Below are 21555 nucleotides of genomic sequence, written 5' to 3'. Positions count from 1 at the left end.
CTAGCACGTTGACAGTGCGATGAGGTTAACATAGGTAGTTACCGCTTGTCCATTGTTCATAGGAAGAGTGGTAGAGCCCAGAGTAGAAGAAATTTACCGAAGTAAGACAAGATGTTGGGCTAGTCGGTTCATGGTTAGAGCGAAACAAAACTGCGCGAAGACGACGGGACAAAAGAAATGCACGAATACACACCTACAAAGTGTAGACTCTTGACTGGCACGTTGACAGTGCGATGAGGTTAACATAGGTAGTTACCGCTTGTCCCTTGTTCATAGGAAGAGTGGTAGAGCCCAGAGTAGAAGAAATGTACCGAAGAAAGACATGATGTTGGGCTAGTCGGTTCATGGTTAGAGCGAAACAAAACTGCGCGAAGACGACGGGACAAAAGAAAGGCACGAATACACACATACAATGCGCAGACTCTTGACTGGCACGTTGACAGTGCGATGAGGTTAACATAGGTAGTTACCGCTTGTCCCTTGTTCATAGGAAGGGTGGTAGAGCCCAGAGTAGAAGAAATGTATCGAAGTAAGACATGATGTTGGGCTAGTCGGTTCATGGTTAGAGCGAAACAAAACTGCGCGAAGACGACGGGACAAAAGAAAGGCACGAATACACACATACAAAGCGCAGACTCTTGACTGGCACGTTGACAGTGCGATGAGCTTAACATAGGTAGTTACCGCTTGTCCCTTGTTCATAGGAAGAGTGGTAGAGCCCAGAGTAGAAGAAATGTATCGAAGTAAGACATGATGCTGGGCTAGTTGTTTCGCTCTAACCATGAACCGACTAGCCCAACATCATGTCTTACTTCGATACATTTCTTCTACTCTGGGCTCTACCACTCTTCCTATCAACAAGGGACAAGCGGTAACTACCTATGTTAACCTCATCGCACTGTCAACGTGCCAGTCAATAGTCTGCGCTTTGTATGTGTGTATTCGTGCCTTTCTTTTGTCCCGTCGTCTTCGTGCAGTTTTGTTTCGCTCTAACCATGAACCGACTAGCCCAACATCATGTCTTACTTCGATACATTTCTTCTACTCTTGGCTCTACCACTCTTACTATGCACAAGGGACAAGCGGTAAATACCTATGTTAACCTCATCCCACTGTCAACGTGCCAGTCAAGAGTCTGCGCTTTGTATGTGTGTATTCGTGCCTTTCTTTTGTCCCGTCGTCTTCGCGCAGTTTTGTTTCGCTCTAACCATGAACCGACTAGCCCAACATCATGTCTTACTTCGATACATTTCTTCTACTCTGGGCTCTACCACTCTTCCTATGAACAAGGGACAAGCGGTAACTACCTATGTTAACCTCATCGCACTGTCAACGTGCCAGTCAAGAGTCTGCGCTTTGTATGTGTGTATTCGTGCCTTTCTTTTGTCCCATCGTCTTCGCGCAGTTTTGTTTCGCTCTAACCATGAACCGACTAGACCAACATCATGTCTTACTTCGAAACATTTCTTCTACTCTGGGCTCTACCACTCTTCCTATGAACAAGGGACAAGCGGTAACTACCTATGTTAACCTCATCGCACTGTCAACGTGCCAGTCAGGAGTCTGCGCTTTGTATGTGTGTATTCGTGCCTTTCTTTTGTCCCGTCGTCTTCGCGCAGATTTGTTTTGCTCTAACCATGAACCGACTAGCCCAACATCATGTCTTACTTCGATACATTTCTTCTACTCTGGGCTCTACCACTCTTCCTATGAACAAGGGACCAGCGGTAACTACCTATGTTAACCTCATCGCACTGTCAACGTGCCAGTCAAGAGTCTGCGCTTTGTATGTGTGTATTCGTGCCTTTCTTTTGTCCCGTCGTCTTCGCGCAGTTTTGTTTCGCTCTAACCATGAACCGACTAGCCCAACATCATGTCTTACTTCGATACATTTCTTCTACTCTGGGCTCTACCACTCTTCCTATGAACAAGGGACAAGCGGTAACTACCTATGTTAACCTCATCGCACTGTCAACGTGCCAATCAAGAGTCTGCGCTTTGTATGTGTGTATTCGTGCCTTTCTTTTGTCCCGTCGTCTTCGCGCAGTTTTGTTTCGCTCTAACCATGAACCGACTAGCCCAGCATCATGTCTTACTTCGATACATTTCTTCTACTCTGGGCTCTACCACTCTTCCTATGAACAAGGGACAAGCGGTAACTACCTATGATAACCTCATCGCACTGTCAAAGTGCCAGTAAAGAGTCTGCGCTTTGTATGTGTGTATTCGTGCCTTTCTTTTGTCCCGTCGTCTTCGCGCAGTTTTGTTTCGCTCTAACCATGAACCGACTAGCCCAACATCATGTCTTACTTCGATACATTTCTTCTACTCTGGGCTCTACCACTCTTCCTATGAACAAGGGACAAGCGGTAACTACCTATGTTAACCTCATCGCACTGTCAACGTGCCAATCAAGAGTCTGCGCTTTGTATGTGTGTATTCGTGCCTTTCTTTTGTCCCGTCGTCTTCGCGCAGTTTTGTTTCGCTCTAACCATGAACCGACAAGCCCAACATCATGTCTTACTTCGATACATTTCTTCTACTCTTGGCTCTACCATTCTTCCTATGAACAAGGGACAAGCGGTAACTACCTATGTTAACCTCATCGCACTGTCAACGTGCCAGTCAAGAGTCTGCGCTTTGTATGTGTGTATTCGTGCCTTTCTTTTGTCCCGTCGTCTTCGCGCAGTTTTGTTTCGCTCTAACCATGAACCGACTAGCCCAACATCATGTCTTACTTCGATACATTTCTTCTACTCTGGGCTCTACCAATCTTCCTATGAACAAGGGACAAGCGGTAACTACCTATGTTAACCTCATCTCACTGTCAACGTGCCAATCAAGAGTCTGCGCTTTGTATGTGTGTATTCGTGCCTTTCTTTTGTCCCGTCGTCTTCGCGCAGTTTTGTTTCGCTCTAACCATGAACCGACTAGCCCAACATCATGTCTTATGTCGTGGTAACCGGCAGACACCACGGGCTGGAAGGCCTCCAGTGTGGAACATTTGCAGCTTCGTTCCAGCAGCCTTACTACGCCCACTGCATGACCAAGCCCTCTCCATGTTCTGTGCCGCTGCGACCGACTTATCTAATCAAACTTTCAATCCCATCCACCCACCTAACTGTCTGCCGTCACCGGCTACGTTTTCCTTCTCTTGGAATCCACTCCGCTACCCTTAAGGACCAGCGGTTATCTTGCCTTCGCATTACATGCCCTGCCCAAGCCCATTTCTTCCTCTGGATTTCGACTAGGATATCATTAACCCGCGTGTGTTTCCCAACGGATTCAGCCCTCTTCCTGTTCCTTCACGTTACACCAATCATTTTCTTTTCCATACCTCGCTGCGTTATTTATAGCATGAGTTGAACTTTTATTGCGAAAGCAATACTATTTGTACTTTCACGCCTTTGCCGTGCCGCGGCCGCGACCAAAATTGGCCTTAATTTGACCTTTATTGCATTAGGTTGGATTAGATTCGACTGGATTGGATTAGTTTACATTACATTAAATTACACTGGATTGGATTGGATTGGATTGGATAGTAGTGGATTGATTTGGATTGTATAACCGATGCATCACCACAAGTATAACCACAAGCTACCCTACCGGCTGTACCATGGCGTAGGTACGGATATTGCTTTCGCAATTACCGGGCTTAACCAAGCTAAACCACAGCGAATTTTTTCTTTAGCCCTCTATTTCACCTATGCAGCCACATAGGTGAGTACCGGTAAGATACCGCTGTTATACACTTCTCTTGAGAGATATTGGTAAACTGCCATTTAAAGAGTGGCTTGATCAGAATATAACTTCCCTCCAAGTCTAAAATTTCCTGCACTGATTATATCGACATGCACCCCAACTAGCACATAGGAATCTAAACCGCAACAGAGCTAAGAGTAATTCCCGACTGCTCCTCCTAGCCTACACGCAGTGCCAGAAAAGTGAGCCCGAGTACAAGTACCGAGCACCTCGGTCGGAACCGTTAGACGAGGGGCACCTCGATCTAGCGAAGCGTGCTTAACGGCGACGGCGGCACATGTTCCTGCACGTGTCACACGCCTTCCCGGGCAGGGCAAAATAAGGCATCGAGCGAACACAAAGTTGAATTCTCACTATCTCAATCATGCTGGCGCTCCCATTATCTTTGCAAAGCTGAGCAGTGTTGTGCCATCGAGGTGGTCCCGTAGCGCTCGCCACCCGTTCCGTGACTCAGCTCTGCCAGCTCTCTTGGCAGTAGCCAAGACTCCGAGTAAGACGTTGGTGAGAATAAGAAAAACGCTGTATACACTATATACAGGGCGTTGTACAAAACAACATCGGCTCGGGGGCCGAGACCTAACACAACGCGACAGTCCTACCACAGCGACGACCGGCGAGACACCACCGCGCCACACCATTCGACTCCACTCGTGGACAGCACTTGACTCACGGTGGGTCGGTCTCTCGTCTCTAAGTTGCAGCGGTGGGGCTTATAAAGCCTGAGGAACGGTGGTCACTCAAAGCTGTCCAATCCAAAGACAGCACTCGACGGCAGTCCGAGAGATCCAACCAGCCACCGCTCGGGCCACCCGCTTCAAATTTTGCCGCGCGCGGTGACATCCGCGGGAAAGAGAAACCGGCGCCTCGCTGTCTGGCAGCTTGCGGCATGTCCAGGCATGTTGCTCGTTTATGCTTCTTCTTATGACTCCGCTGCTTTACGGCGCAGCACCGTGGCTTGTCAAGGGAGCGTTAGTGCGCCGATGCCTTGCGGCGCAGCACCAGGGCTTGTCAAAGGGACGTTGGCAGGAGAAAGTTTGCGGCCTGTAGAATTAGAATCCGGGCGGGTTTCCCGCCATAACAGCATCCCCGCCATCCGATAAGGCGCCCGGAAGACGAGCTGCTTCCACGTGGCTCGGATGCCAGGTGCGCATCTTCGTCAGGCTCTTCCAAGTTCACGTCCAGGTAACTTCACATGCACCAAGTCCCATTCGCCGAGCCAGGAGCTGTGCTCACAGCGTTGTCGTCAAGGCACCTCGAGCAGCTTCGCTGAGGTCGTTCTGATCCCTTTGCTTCTTGGTACTGGTCATGGTGGGTCGTTCTGCAGACTGCAGAACCGACCGGCAAAAGGCAACACCCAACACGAGCAAGTGCCCTCTGTCTCCCGTAAAACACCAGACGAAGCCATAAACCAAATTAAGCTAACTAAATTGCTGTCCCCATTTCTTCCCGTCGCAACAAGACCCATGTGTACGATCTGGTACACAAGCTTCAAACAACCACTTTACGAAGTATCAACACACCAAAATAGCAGGATCACTTAATAATCAGCAATAGTAACGGAAATCAGAATGGTCGCCTTGAAATCACTAGGACCGAAAACACATTGCTGGGGAAGCAAATGAGGTCATTCATTTTTGCCCCTTTCTTCCTTCGAACATGACAGTTTATCGCGAAGCGAGAGAAGGTAAGTAACGAGGAGGTCACTGAAAGAAGCGAGGCCTAGAATGCACGACTTGTAGTATCGGCGTTCGCGTTCAACCTTCCCTCCTTATAGCGCACAACGAAATAGAACTGCTGGAGGGTAATGCTCCACCTCAGCAAACGGCTGCTTTTAGACGACATGTTACTTAACCAGGTTAAAGGGAAATGGTCCGTTTCCGGAACAAACTTAGCACCGGAGACATAACAAGCCAGTTTCTAAACTGCCCACACAAGGCAGGCGCATTCTTTTTCAGAGGTGCTGTATGCCTCTTCCCTACAACTTAGTTTGCGACTCAAGTACAGAATTCGTCGTTCATGACCACTAGCATCTTCTTGGCATGGCACCGCTCCCGTTCCGCGATCGCTCGCATCACATTGAAAGATAAAACATTTCGAAAAGTCTGGTGCCATTAGAAGCGGCTTATGGCTCAAGGCTTGTTTCAACTTTTGGAACGCATTCTCTTTCTTCGAGTCCCACGTTACCTTAACGGGCTCCGATTTTCGAAGCGCGTCTGTTAGCAGACTGGCATGGTCAGACTAGCCTCTCACATAGTGTTGGTAATATCCAGCTAAACCTAAAAAAGCCCTTATATCCGTCTTAGTGGTTGGCTGGGGATAGTTTACAATAGCGGCTACTTTGATGTCGGAAGGTCTACGCCGGTCGCGCCCCATCAGATGGCCCAATTAAGTCACCTCACCGGAACCTAGCTGACATTTAGCTGGTTGCAGAGTAAGGCTTGCCTTTTTCAACCTGCACAATACGACTCGCATATGCTCGAGATGTTTTTCCCAAGTGTCCGAAAAGATGGCAATACCGTCGAGGTATGGCAATGCGAACTCGCCCAAACCATGAAGCACTCTGTCCATCAGGCTAGGGAAAAAATATCTGCCTCTCCCGTAAACGAGAGTAGAGTAAACATGAAATGTTTACGGGCCTAATGTCATCTCGGTGGATACCCGAACCGCACCGTACAGGAAGGGAGGAACGCCACCACCCGTTCAGCGCGATGCCTTGCCATTTGAACGCAAGGTTTTTTGAGGAAAGGAAATGGCGCAGTAATTCTCTGCCATCTCGGTGAACACCCGAACCGCACCGTAAAGGAAGGGAGGAACGCCACCACCCGTTCGGCGCGATGCCTTGCCCTTTGAACGCAGCGCTTCTCCCCCGGATCACGTATGACAACGAAGTGTAACGTGGCATTTATGTGCTTTTTGCACGCCTTATTAGAAATCGGAAATTATAATTCCGTGCATTATCAAACCCACAGCTCCACTGATATCTTGATAAACATTGAGAAGGCACTGGCAGCAGTTATTTTTTGTCTCGTTTGGAGACCAACCGGTGCTTGCATGCCGGTCGCGTAAGAGGGCTTAAAGAGTCTCGTTAAATCTCGTTGTCTCGTACGGTGCCCGGATGTTCTCGTTTCAGAGCCCGGATGACTGGAATTCAGTGCCCGGATGAGTGGATTTCAGTGCCCGGATGATGGCTCTAGGTCTCGGCGTGACGTCACCACACTGGCGACAACGGGGGCTAAAAGCATTTCATGCTTAAAATACGGGCGCGTTTTTAAGTCCGAAGCTCAGCATGAGTGGGCGGAAGGTTGCGAACAGGGCAACGAACGCGCCGCAACGGCTAGCCCGTTCCGTAAGGGGTACTTGCCAATAGCCTCGCACGAGGTCTAGCGTAGATATATAATTTGACTTCGACACCGTCTCCACCCTTTCTTCTAGGTTCGGTATGGGATACGTCTGATCGCGGGTGATCGCGTTCAGGCGCCGATAATATAAGCATGGCCTCGGATCCTTTCCCGGAACCTAGACAAGTATCAGAGGCGATGTGTAGTCGCTCTCACTTAGTACTATAACTCCCAAGTCGCGCATGCGCTGAATCTCCTCAGCCATGATTTTTTTTTTCCACGAGTGAACAACGATACGGTTTACTGCGGATAGGTTGCTCAGATGTTAACTCAATGTCGTGCTCTAAGACCGTGATCTTCCCGGGACGGTTCGAAAAAACCTCCTTAAACTCTGAAACTATTCCCTTTAAATACTCCATGTGGGCGGCGCTTAGACGAGCGTCCAAAGTCAGCTGTTGCAACATTAGCTCTAAACCACATTCTTTCATGTCAGCTGTCGTCAGGATTTCCGCCATTCCTCATCGGCAGCGTTTATCCACATGCGTACAATCGCGTGGCGCTGAATGTAGGGCTTAATCAAGTTGCTGTGATAAATTTTTGTTGGACCGTCTCCCTAACTTAACATCGTAGTTTATATCGAAAAGCTTCGATGCAACTTTCGCGGGCTCTTCCCAGTTATCCTCGACTTTGTTTTTCTTCGACGGACGCAGCAACATCACCTGGCGACCTACTTCGCAGGTGCGATTTTTGCTGACTTGTCTTAATATCCCTTTGACAAGGTTTGCGCCGCCTTCATGTGGTTCTCTACAGTATCTTGTTTTCCCGAGCCTCTGAAGAAGATTGAGAACGTAGGAGACTACATTTTGGTCGTCAGCAGTGCCTTCCCAAGACTCTCGCAGCATGCGCAGCGGAGTTCTAAGGCTCCGGCCATATACGAGCTCCACGGGCCTAAAGCCTGTGCTCTTATGGGGAGCAGACCTCAAGGCGAACATAGCGGCGGGAATGCAGGCCTCCCAGTGACAGTGAGCACAGGGCTCTCAATATTCGCTTCAGCACCGAATGCATTCGCTCTACTGGGTTAGACTGCGGGGGATGGATGGAACTGTACATCACTTCAATGCCGCATCTTTCAAAAAAGGTAGAAGTTATGCCGCTGGTGAAGACGCTGCCATTGTAGCACTTAATCTCTGAAGGGAACCTGACGCGTGCGAACATTGAGAGCAGAGCGTCCACGACCTGGGAAGCATTTCGCTCCTTAAGTGGTACCGCCTCTGGGAACTCTGTCGCGACACACAGGGCGGTCAGAACATACGTACACCGTTTGTTGATTCTGGCAGAGGACATCCAATATTAATTACCAGTCGCCGAAAAGGTTCTGTTATGACTGGCACTAACTTCATCGGCGCCTTCCACTTGTCAGTGGATTTGCCGACTCTCTGGCAGGTTTCGCAAGAGCGCACGAATTGTTCGACATCCTTCCAACAATATGCCCCAATAAAACTCCTGAGGCAATCTAGCCTTGGTCTTTTTTAAAGCCAAGATGGCCTGCCCACGCATTTTCTTGCGCGAGTTCCAGTAACTGACAGCGATATTTTCGAGGGATCAAAATCTGCTCATATTTGCGACCCTGCTTACGGGTGTAGCAGCGGTACAATACGCCAGATCTCTCGTAAAAAAAAAAATCATTTTTTTCTCCACCCGCAGTTTGAGGCTCTTCATCAGATCGGCTATTGAGCAATCTTCCTGCTGCTCGCGAATGAGCGTTTTTCTTTGAACTGCAACCAGCTCCTGCCAGCTGGCGGAAACCGGAGCGAGTATGGAGCCCGCATCGCCTAACTGTGGCTCGTGTCTAGATCGCGTCTAGCATTGCACCTATCACTCCCAGTATCCTCCAAACCACGCTCTCCCAAGCCAGCCTCCGAGCTCTGAGTCTCCCGTGCCTGCTGGCCGCTGAAGTTACCTTGATCGGTCCGCGTGCCGCACCGCTGTTCGCTCACCGACGCAAAGTTCCCTCGACAGCTGGCGCGCTTTGAATCGCGTGAGGGCCATGTACGCCACGTCAGTAAAGAATGATTTGCCCTGATCCTTCAGCATCTGCTCCGAGCTGTTTGAGAACAGGTAGAGAAAATGCTCCAGGAGGGTGGCAGATACAATGGCTTCTGTGTTATGTTTTCCAAACTCTCCTTCAATGATGACCGCTGCAGTCGGTAAACAGACACTCTCCTCCTCGGCCACTTGCCGTATCCAAGCGCATTCTCCTGTAAAATCACTGGAAGAGACGAAAGACGGGTGGAGAACGTCCATAGTCGCTGCCGAGTCCCGAAGTGCTCTGAACTTCTTGCCGTTTGCCTTAATTTCCTGCATGTGTGGCTCCAACAGTCGCATAATGTTGTTTGTTTCCCGTATCATTTCAAAAGCAATTTTCTCTTGGCAGTTCGCCGCGATGTGCCCTTGCTTTTTGCGGTTGTAGCAGGTTAATGGCTTCCGTTTTTTCAAAAGAACGCGTCGCATCGTTTCGCTGCTTGGGGCCATCGTTAGCATTCTGAGATGCATTCTGTCCTTCCTTTACAGTTTCTTTGGTAAGGGAATCGTCTTTCCGAAACTCGTGTCGCGTGATTTGCTTCCGTTCGTCGGGCTTCCTTGAAAACCCGTCTCTCTTATCTGCTTTTTCTACGCGCACTGCCCTGCTGTGTAAGCTGCGGCGGATGTAATACTGTCCAGCTAACTCTGCTCTCTTGTCTGGCTTAACCTCCTTTAGCCTATCTTGCAGCCAGAGCCTGACATCCTCATCAATGCAACTGTCGAACATTTCTAACGCGATGCATTCGACGACTTTATCGCAGTCGTCGTAAACCTCTCCGCCCTTCAGCCATTCAACCAGGTCGGCTTTCAGACGAAAAGCGAAGTCAACATGCGACTCCCTGCCCTTTTATGCATAGCGGAACCTCTGCCGGAAAGGTTCTGGCGACAGTTTGTACTTTTGCAATAGCGCTTCCTTCACATCACTGTAGCTCTCAAACGCCTCTTTCGATAATAATAATAATAATAATAATAATAATAATAATAATAATAATAATAATCTTTATTCAGCATAATCTGAACATACAAAACAAAACGGAAGCGCCGAAGCCACAAGTGGGCTTGTGCGGCGACAACCGGCAGCCGCGGCAATCTTCGCGCTACATCAGAGCTCCATCAGAGGCAAAAGAAAATTAAAAGACGTAAATATGACGAACAAAAAAATTTTGGCTCGGAAAGAATGAAAAAGCACTGATAAGATTTTAGTACATGTTAAAGGTTCTCTAACGCTTGCACAGCAACACGCAGTTTTTGGCGGGTGGTTAAGGAAAATAAATCATCCGGTAATTCGTTAAAGATACTGGCACGTAATATTTTCTAGTTGCTTTGCCGTAGTGAGTGCGCACTCTCGGTTTATGATAGCGAGGAACATGTCTCAACGGTACCGGTTTCGTATTTATGTGTTTGTATGCGCTATTCCAAAAATATTTCAGTACTACAATTTGTTTAAAAAGATTGTCAAAAGAAGGCAAACCGGCTACGGTAAAGACAATGTTGGGCAGATTTTCCTGCGGCAAGTAGAGAACGCTTGTAGCAACGTTTTTCAAAATCCTATTAACACGACATGTCCATGTGAAAGAGTAGTTAAAAACACAACACATACCGTATCTCAAGACACTATACCCCAGAGCCTGGGCGGCTAACTTTCTAACAGAAAATGGCATCATAGTTCGCGAATTAAACAAGTTATCACGTCAGATCGCATGATCGCTCAATATCATTCCGTTCGCACACGTGCTCAAATTTCACGAAGTATTCAGCCATATTCTCGTCGACTACAAACCGTGGCAGTTGGTCGCGTATTCTTGGAGCGTTATAGGGAACCATCGTAGAACCAAGACTAGGCGCTGGCGAGGTTTTGCGGAGCTTCAGATCTTTCATTTTAACCTCAGGCTCTCTAAGCGCCTGGCGCTCCCGCATCTCCTGTTCTTTCCTTCCTTCTTGGCGGCGTTCCTTTTCTCTCTTTTCCGTCTCCTCTTCGCCACTTTCCTCCCGCTCACTCCGTTCATTGATACCATCCCAGGCCTCTTCGGCTACCTCATCCGTCACCTCCGCAGTCCTCATGACCTGAAGGATCGTTTCTTTCCTTTTGTTGAGCCCAAATCAATGCCCAACTCCTCACCAATTTGGAGTTCTTCGACCTTCTTTGGAGAAGTTCTTTTCGAACTCTGCATTGTTCACACTGGCCTCTTGCTGTTTACCCTATTAGAATATACTTGCCGTACACTAATATATCGCTACTAGTTAGACACGCGGAAGCATTTCACACACTGCCTTGTTCACCCCTTCAGCGTCGCTTGGTTTTCAAAACATTCTTACTAGGCTTGAAATGCACAAGGTTCACACTATCCTACACCAAATATTTCTTCAAGCTACTTATAACCTGTGCCAGAGAAAGTGTGGCGTTTGAAGAAAACTTCAGGAACTCACCGCGCCGAAGTGGCTGATGTCCGTCGATCCCATAGCTGCTATCCAGTGTTGTGCCATCGAGGTAGTCCCGTAGCGCTCGCCACCCGTTTCGTGACTGAGCGCTGCCAGCTCTCTTGGGGGTAGCAAAGACTCCGACTCAGGCGTCGGTGTGACTAAGAAAAACGCTTTATTCACTATATTGTCACGTTGTAGTGACGGCACTCCAGCGGTCAGGAAGACACCAACCAGTCTTGGAAACGAAGCTCTTTATTTGGGCTGACTTGCGCCCACAAAAGAACTGAATCACTCGGCGGCGGCGTAAGCAACAAACGTGCTCGTCGGTCGTCGAACTACGAATGTCCGCCGCTCGCGGCATCGCTCAATTTAAAGGCGGCAAGGAAACTTCCAGATAACAGGACAAGATCATCTACAGTAATCTAGAAAAACCTAGATGCAGCCCTTCATGGCTGCGATCAATCGAGATTAGTCTGGTCGCTTCTCGCGCCACGAACAAAAGTGATAACAACCCTTTCCTGCAGCCTTGAGCGTGAACGAACAAACACTACAATAATACGTGGCATTACCCCCCTTCCAAAGAAGCATCGTCTCGATGCTTTAAAATGAAAATAAACACGGAAAATGAAACTTCGAGTCCTTTAGCGTTCATAATGTGTAAGGGCAGCGGTAAAAGCTTCAAGTCTGGCCGTGTCGTCGTCGGTGTTGTCGTCGGTGTTGTCGTAGTTTTTGTCGTCGTAGTAGTCGTCGTCGTCGTAGCGATCGTCGTCGTCGTAGGGGTCGTCGTCTTCGTAGGGGTCGTCGTCTTCGTAGGGGTCGTCGTCGTCGTAGGGGTCGTCGTCGTCGTAGGGGTCGTCGTCGTCGTAGGGGCGTCGTCGTCGTAGGGGCGTCGTCGTCGTAGGGGTCGTCGTCGTCGTAGGGGTCGTCGTTGTCATAGGGGTCGTCGTTGTCATAGGGGTCGTCGTTGTCGTAGGGGTCGTCGTTATCGTAGGGGTCGCCATCGTCGTAGGGGGCATGGTCTTCTGTTTTCGTCGATGGAGGATCTTAGTTCTTGCGCTCAGAAGCAACCTCACCTCCAGAGGCTGCATTATTCAGTTCAACCTTCGGGGGCTGGGGAAGCGTCCACGCACTGCGTAGCCTCGGCTAGGAGATACTTAGCGCGGTGACGATGGCGATGGAGAACGCGACAGGCGGCTCGGCGATGAGTATCCTTCCCGACGCAAAAAATCCTCGATTTTGGCTGGTCACTGGCCGGGTCGGGGTCGTGGGACGTCGTAAGGAAACCCTCGATTGCCCATTCTCCTGTATGGGCAGTACCGGAGAATGTGACCGGCTTCTCCGCAGTGGAAGCATTGTGGGCGGCGCTGGTCGGGTGTTCTCCACTCGACGCATTTCCTCGGCCGTGTACGACGCTCGTAGGACGGGCGAGTTGGGGCGAGAGGGCCGCGCTCCAGCGCAGCTGGCTACGGGCGGTAGGGGCTTGGGTCCCGTCGTCGAGGTACAGGACGGCGCACTGCTGCGGCGTAAGTCATGGGTGGAGGCTCCAGAGGCTGCGTGGTAGACTGGAGTCAGGTCCTACGGTGGATAACTCAAAGGGCTGGCGTCACGCCTTGCAGGGGATGTCCGGTACCTGGAAGGCTACCCAGCACCTCCACCAGATGTCACGTTGTAGTGACGGCACTCCAGCGGTCAGGAAGACACCAACCAGTCTTGGAAACGAAGCTCTTTATTTGGGCTGACTTGCGCCCACAAAAGAACTGAATCACTCGGCGGCGGCGTAAGCAACAAACGTGCTCGTCGGTCGTCGAACTACGAATGTCCGCCGCTCGCGGCATCGCTCAATTTAAAGGCGGCAAGGAAACTTCCAGATAACAGGACAAGATCATCTACAGTAATCTAGAAAAACCTAGATGCAGCCCTTCATGGCTGCGATCAATCGAGATTAGTCTGGTCGCTTCTCGCGCCACGAACAAAAGTGATAACAACCCTTTCCTGCAGCCTTGAGCGTGAACGAACAAACACTACAATGATACGTGGCATTACCCCCCTTCCAAAGAAGCATCGTCTCGATGCTTTAAAATGAAAATAAACACGGAAAATGAAACTTCGAGTCCTTTAGCGTTCATAATGTGTAAGGGCAGCGGTAAAAGCTTCAAGTCTGGCCGTGTCGTCGTCGGTGTTGTCGTCGGTGTTGTCGTAGTTTTTGTCGTCGTAGTAGTCGTCGTCGTCGTAGCGATCGTCGTCGTCGTAGGGGTCGTCGTCTTCGTAGGGGTCGTCGTCTTCGTAGGGGTCGTCGTCGTCGTAGGGGTCGTCGTCGTCGTAGGGGTCGTCGTCGTCGTAGGGGTCGTCGTCGTCGTAGGGGCGTCGTCGTCGTAGGGGCGTCGTCGTCGTAGGGGTCGTCGTCGTCGTAGGGGTCGTCGTTGTCATAGGGGTCGTCGTTGTCATAGGGGTCGTCGTTGTCGTAGGGGTCGTCGTTATCGTAGGGGTCGCCATCGTCGTAGGGGGCATGGTCTTCTGTTTTCGTCGATGGAGGATCTTAGTTCTTGCGCTCAGAAGCAACCTCACCTCCAGAGGCTGCATTATTCAGTTCAACCTTCGGGGGCTGGGGAAGCGTCCACGCACTGCGTAGCCTCGGCTAGGAGATACTTAGCGCGGTGACGATGGCGATGGAGAACGCGACAGGCGGCTCGGCGATGAGTATCCTTCCCGACGCAAAAAATCCTCGATTTTGGCTGGTCACTGGCCGGGTCGGGGTCGTGGGACGTCGTAAGGAAACCCTCGATTGCCCATTCTCCTGTATGGGCAGTACCGGAGAATGTGACCGGCTTCTCCGCAGTGGAAGCATTGTGGGCGGCGCTGGTCGGGTGTTCTCCACTCGACGCATTTCCTCGGCCGTGTACGACGCTCGTAGGACGGGCGAGTTGGGGCGAGAGGGCCGCGCTCCAGCGCAGCTGGCTACGGGCGGTAGGGGCTTGGGTCCCGTCGTCGAGGTACAGGACGGCGCACTGCTGCGGCGTAAGTCATGGGTGGAGGCTCCAGAGGCTGCGTGGTAGACTGGAGTCAGGTCCTACGGTGGATAACTCAAAGGGCTGGCGTCACGCCTTGCAGGGGATGTCCGGTACCTGGAAGGCTACCCAGCACCTCCACCAGATGTCAGGTTGTAGTGACGGCACTCCAGCGGTCAGGAAGACACCAACCAGTCTTGGAAACGAAGCTCTTTATTTGGGCTGACTTGCGCCCACAAAAGAACTGAATCACTCGGCGGCGGCGTAAGCAACAAACGTGCTCGTCGGTCGTCGAACTACGAATGTCCGCCGCTCGCGGCATCGCTCAATTTAAAGGCGGCAAGGAAACTTCCAGATAACAGGACCAGATCATCTACAGTAATCTAGAAAAACCTAGATGCAGCCCTTCATGGCTGCGATCAATCGAGATTAGTCTGGTCGCTTCTCGCGCCACGAACAAAAGTGATAACAACCCTTTCCTGCAGCCTTGAGCGTGAACGAACAAACACTACAATGATACGTGGCAATATGCAGGGCGTTGTACAAAACAGCATCGGCACGGGGGCCGAGAGCTAACACAACGCGACAGTTCTCGCACAGCGACGACCCGCGAGACACCAACGCGTCACACCATCCGACTCCACTCGTGAGCTGCACTCGCCTCACAGTCTCTCGTCTTCAAGCTGCAACGGTGGGGCTTATAAAGCCTGAGGGACGGTGGTCACTCAGAGCTGTCCAATCCGAAGGCAGCACTCGACGGCTGTCCGAGAGGTCTAACCAGCGACCGCGCCGGCCACCCGCTTCAAATTTTGCCGCGCGCTGTGATATCCGGGGGAAAGGGAAACTGGCGCCTCGCTATCTGGCAGCTTGCGGCATGTCCAGGCATGTTTCTCGGCGATGCTTCTCCTTAGGACGACGCTGCCTTACGGCGCAGCATCGTGGCTTGTCAAGGGAGCGTTAGGGCGCGGAGCCTTGCGGCGCAGCACCATGGCTTGTCAAGGGGACGTTCGCAGGAGAAAGTTTGCGGCCTGCAGAACTGCAATCCGCGCGGGTTTCCCTTCATAACAGCAGATAGAAAGTGAATGCAGTGACGCCGTGCTGTGGAACCGAAGTGTTCTTTGCTATTAAAAGTGCCTTTCGTTCAAGAGGTAGTTTGTTGCAGTCTTTCGCTCCCTTATGGGCACTTTAGCGTACAGGAAGCTACCGGGACAGATCAGGCAAAGCGCTTGCAACATGCCAATATCATCCTTGGGCAATTCTGTGGAATCTTTTCGCCGTCTAACCCGGCTGCAAACGCCGGCACATCCTCTCGTTTCTGAAAATGAAACCGGCCAATCGCAATGCACATTTGCGCTGACGTACATTGACGTTCATACGTATCGCAAAGCACGATGAGGGACTCCGACAAACGAGAACTGGCCGCCAACAGTGCTCAACACGCAGCGGATACCATGGACGAAAGTACATGCCTGACAGGCTCTACGTGACCCAAGAACCGCTATCAGCCGTTTCGGCCTTGCTTGAAGTTGTAATGTGCGTCACTCGAATCCTTTTTGGTAAATCAAGTGAGGCAGGATTGCCTGTACGATGTTGTACACATATTCGACAGGATTTAATGAAAACGGACACGAGCGGCTGTTGGCGTAAATTAGAGGCATTCGGGTGCTGGACAGCGCGTTAGAAGTCGAGGGAAACTTCAGCAGTTGAAAAGCCGGTGTCAAAAATCGTCCTCCGCAAATTGCGAGACTCAGAATCATGTGGGCGTTGGAATCATTACATTGTGTATCTGATAGGTGCTTAAAGATTCGCACTTTGAAGAAAACTGCGGGCAAAGAGGGCGTCATGTTATTTTCATCGGCACGGAACAAACATGAACTGCTCTAGAAGGTGAACCAGGAAGAACGAATGAAATGATGCTGGAAAAAGCACAAGATATATACTGAATGTCGTCATGAAATTTAGAAGATTCTGCTGTTGTGAGAAAGGATAATGCGTCAATATTCGCCTTTGAGCAATCGAATGACCCAAGGAACTAATTTTAAGTTTCCTCTGCTTTGACGAACGACGACATGAAAGAAAAGAAACAGACGAAGCGTTTCTCTCGTATGGTTGATGTCGTAGTTTGTAAACGAAGCACTCAATGCTAAATAAACAAAAACCAGCTATCCAAACTAGCTGCCTTTATAAAGTCCCAATCATGTCAGAAGCACATAGCTGTTCATTGTAGAGAGTGCAAAGACAATAGATTTTTGACAACACTACCATCATCTCCAAAAGTAAAGACTCGTTTCAGAGCCCTGCAACATTCACAACCATGGTCACACGTGCGTTAGCCATTCGTCTCTGATATTTATGTAGGACGTAGCAAAACAGTTTTCTTTCTCACAGTTAACCTTTTAGCCTGCCCTCTCCTAATTGGCGACAACATGGAAATATGAGCGTCTATCACATTTTTAGCCCCCTTCTTGGCCTCGTTCTTGCGCTCGTTCGGTTTTTGTTCCTCCATATGATCACTCTGTTTCTTCCGTATGTGCTCCCAAGCCTGCAGAAAATATATTTGGTTGTTAGTCAGCGCAGTCGTTTGTAGTCTGTTTGGACCTAGCCCTGTTTCCAGCTTTCTTCCCAATGAAAATACGATTTATAGAGCCAAGCAAATTAAATAGTTGGCAATAATAGCATCAGATGTATTCGCAATTCCAGTGCTCTGCGAAGCTGGAGTCTTCGAGAGTCATTGGTTGCAGGTGTTACTGCGTAAAGCGGAGTACTCTGCACGCATCGAGGCCGAGCTTGCGCGAAGAATGGACACGCCTAATATTAAGGCAGATGAGACATCGACACTGCAGTGCGTGACGCGAAGTCCGCACATCATTTCCCACTTTCACGCCAAGAACTCAACGGGTGGGCATCAGGCGAGGGCCCTGATCTACCTACAGTGCGCATAACGCAGGGGAGAGGACAGAAAAACTATGGTGACGCTTAGGTTACTTTAAGAGCGAAATGCCATAACATTAGGTTTCACATTCGTTGCAGCTTGTGTGGCGAATTCTGTGCGAGTTTGCGTCAGTTTCTTGTCACTTGACTGTTCATCAACCGTCATGTTCAGACTGCTAGATGTGGAAGGAAGTATCCCATATTCAGTGATGGTGCTACATACCGAATTTTGTTCTGAGTTTCGATTTCTAATGACTATTTAGGTTGCCGCCTACAAACTAGGTTGCTCACAGCCCATTGGGCTGGCTGTGATGAAGTCATAAGGCCACGTGACCTATCTCGACCAACCAGCGAATTTCGTCCGTCACCGGCGTGGATTTCGTACGAGGAGAGCTCTAATGCTACTGCATCAATACCGGCGAGGAATAAAAAAGCGGGCACGCGCAAACGTGTCTGGACAGCAAGTCGCGCTGCAATTAACTGCGTAGAGACCGAGTTGTGCCACGAACTCGCACGTTCTCCAACATTTTGACCGACTTTACAACCGGGAAAGCAACGGACAGCACGACTGGTTGGGCGAGTGATTTTTCGATGTTGGAGACAGCGTGCCGGCTTTTGTTCATGTGATATCATTTCTAAAAGTGGTTAGGCAAAATATCCGCACGCGAAGTCACAATTTTAACATGGCACGACAGTTACTTCTCAGTCGTGAGCTGTTGAAAGCGGTAAGGCATCTCGGCAGGGGCCGGTAAACATGGCTGCGCCATTGAGCTTCGCGTGTGCTCAGCCCTGCGAAATGAGACCACCACGAGTTCGCTGGGAATAGCCTCGAATTACAAATCTGACTGCGTACGAGGTAGATTGGTCAGGTAGCACGCGCTTAATTCTTACTGCTCGCACATTGTCTCCCAAGCTAGACGCCCTGAGGTGGACCACTGACCTCCCCACTTCCGCCAAGGGGAGGGTCCGTGCCTGCTCTTACACTGTTCATCATCATCATAATCATTATTAATTCTTAAAAGTCCTGTTAGGGACATTACATAAGGGGCGGGAGGTGGTACAGGGGTACAGAGGTGTTATACATCAATATAAATATAGAAGGAATATAGAAATACAAAAAATATAGAAGGTATAAAATATAGAATAGAAAAAAGTAGAACAAGACGAAAAAAGACAAGAGTAACAAATTCAAATAATCAACTCATGACAGAGTGTGGCAGATATTATAAACAAAAACAGATTACAATTTAGAAGTAGAACAGGCTGGTCAGATTACAGGGCTTGGAAGCTGACATAGGGTGCAGGAAAAATTATTTGACGTTGAGATGGTCGATCAGGAGCTGTCTGAATCTGGAAGGATTAGCCTCAATGACATTGTGTTCGGGGATGTTATTCCAGCTTTTTATCGCACTGGGAAAAAAGGATTTATTGAAAGAATTGGTAGAGCTGTGCACATGCTGTATGCTTAAGAAGTTAAATAAACAACCAAGGAGTTAAATAAAGATAGCCAAGCGTGCGCATCACGCGAGTGTCTTCTCTGCGTCTGTTGAGTACGGCTGCCGACGACTGGAGTGCGTCTCGCACGGACCAGTACAGCGCCCGCTCCTTTCCTGAAAATGTACGCCATTCGTTCTGGCGCAAAACGTTTGAGTGGCAGGACCACAAAGAAAAGCGGCCCTAATTGAACTATTGTTGAGAGGACAAGTTTTTACTTTATAAAAGGGCCTACAGTCAGTACAAAACGCACTTTCATTTCCGCTTTTTGACCGCGTGCTTGGTGCTAAGTTACGCGGAAGTTCCAAACCCCCGAGACCGCGCTGGCTAACCCAGGCGCTGGGCAAAAAGGCGTGTTGTCTTTGCTATCCGCGGACACCTAATGCCACTGCGCTTTGTTGCGGACTGCCGGATTAGCCGCTGAACGTCTGTAACCAAACGAAAATAGTACCGCTACTCTCCGAACACTTTATTCATAATAAATTCAGGGGGGGGGGGGGGGGGCACTTTGTTGCCCTAAAGGGCGGTGAGGCGGAAGACTTAAGTGCGGTGTTGCTGCTTCTGTTTTTGATGTGTGGTTAAGATGTTGTTTTGCCTCGAGTGGAACGCGACAGCGTCTTGCAACGCTGCCAGGGAGTCCACAGAACGCCGTCGCCCGTTCAGCTCTACGCCTTGCTCGTCGGTAAATTGGTTTTTGAGGAAAGGAAATGTGCCTGTCTCGCATATCTTGGTGGACACCTGAACCTCGCAATAAGGGAAGGGAGAAAGATGCGAGTGAACAAAGGCACCGTATTCACTACACGCTCCTCTGTTGCTTCCAAACCATCTTGCTGGCATGGCGGAGCGTTAGCGTGCTCGTCTCGCGCTCCGGAGACCCTTGTTCGATTCCTCAACGCAACCAATTTCCTACTCGGTTTTATTTATTTATCTGCTCTGACTAGAAAGGTTAATTAGTCTAATGGGTTAATTCAATAATTAACTAAACTCAGTACCATGCACTTACTTGGAGGATCACAATACCATCTCTTTAATTGGTTTGGTTTGGTTTATTGGGGTTTAACGTCCCAAAGGGACTCAGGCGATGAGGGACGCCGTAGTAAAGGGCTCCGGAAATTTCGACCACCTGGGGTTCTTTAACGCGCACTGACATCGCATCCCATCCCTTTAATTGGTTGTATGGTTATATCCCAAAGTACAAATGGCCCCGTTTCAAATTCGCACAATGTGACGTCACGACCATTTTGACCAATTGAAAAGGGTGCTATTTCTGTCGCCAACTCCTGCTTACAACGATGAGGCATTAAAGGCTTCCGCCTTAATATTTAAAGAATGCAAGCCCTACAACAAGCCCTTTTGCGCCCCTTCCTTCATGAGATTTCTGGTAATTTTTTGTAGTGTTGCTACTGCAGCGCCAAGCTGAGCGGCTCGGAGGTGTGCATCGCACAACAAGGCTCACCCAGAACGGCGAACCGCAGAAGGAATCCATGCTGAGCTTCGTCGACTCGCCGGTGTCAGGCCCAGAGCGCCCGGCACCGCACTCGACGGATGGGCAGCCGGTGCTCGACTGCCGTTAGCTCCGGGTGCCCGTGGAATGAGACGACGGCGGCGACGCGATAACGCTTATCTGCGAGTGACGTATGTCTCCTCCACGCCGGCAGGCGGTGCCGTGAAGATAATGTGCAAGGAATCCGCCGTGCTCGGCACCTCTCTACATCCATTTTTGATCCTTCCGGTTCGTGTTTTGCTGTGACAATATTGGGGACAGCGAGAGGTCCTGCCTCACATTACCAGGAGCGACCATCCTAAATACAATTCAAACGATGATTATTGATTACTGATTTAAATATCGTACCGAGATTTGCATGAACTCGAATTACGGTGTTTGCTTCCTGCTTGAGCACAGTACCCCAAAGATCTGCCAGCTTTAAGTTTGGAGCATCCGGGTTATGAGGACAAGAGGGCACTCTTAAGCGTGCTGTTAACTGTATTAACTTATGATGACGCACTCAGCTTATTCCGAGAAAGGTATTGTCGCAAGATAGCTTGCCAGTAGTGAGCAACAATACCTCTCTTTCTCCGTGTGGACGACTGCCGCCACCTGCTGTAAACACTACAAGTACGAGCTCCCGGTAGAGTTTTCTTCGTAGCCTCCTTTCGATTATAGGGAAAATCTGGTCAGGGAATTGTGAGTTTTTTTTACATACATACGATAATTTTATTGCAAGATATATATATGCAGTACATAGCGTGCGCCCGCAGAAGCGCAAGCTCTTGTGCGCGGGCCACGGCAGTCACAACAGTGCACGGTTAATACAAAACGCTGAAAGTGCACAATTTACAATCCAAAGAGAAGAAGAAGAAAACAAAATCGCAATAACACAAAGCCGAAATATTACATATAGTTGAGTCAACCAATTTAGCGATTCATAATTATGTAAACCAAAGAAAATCTGCAGTCAATAAAGGGAACATAAAGTTCAAAACACAAGGTAGAAATTACAAAGCAACTCAGTATTTCCTTT

The 21555-nt window shown here is 49.6% G+C and overlaps 1 protein-coding gene across 1 annotated transcript in view; it reads right to left on the bottom strand.

The window, feature by feature from the left end:
• Window positions 1-20685, bottom strand: part of LOC149325323 (ATP-binding cassette sub-family C member 1-like) — a 134739-nt gene extending 114054 nt beyond the window's left edge. Inside the window, exon 1 of the mRNA XM_089565120.1 lies at window positions 20490-20685. Within this exon, the coding sequence (XP_089421246.1) occupies window positions 20490-20519 (30 nt within the window). The 5' untranslated portion in view covers window positions 20520-20685. The remainder of the gene's footprint in view (window positions 1-20489) is intronic.
• Between the last annotated feature and the right edge of the window lie 870 nt (window positions 20686-21555).

Source organism: Amblyomma mixtum, chromosome 10 (assembly GCF_055824585.1).
Source record: "Amblyomma mixtum isolate Tamu chromosome 10, ASM5582458v1, whole genome shotgun sequence".
Classification (NCBI taxonomy): domain Eukaryota; kingdom Metazoa; phylum Arthropoda; class Arachnida; order Ixodida; family Ixodidae; genus Amblyomma; species Amblyomma mixtum.
Note: the sequence above shows the minus strand (reverse complement) of the source record. Positions and strands in the feature narration are given on the sequence as shown.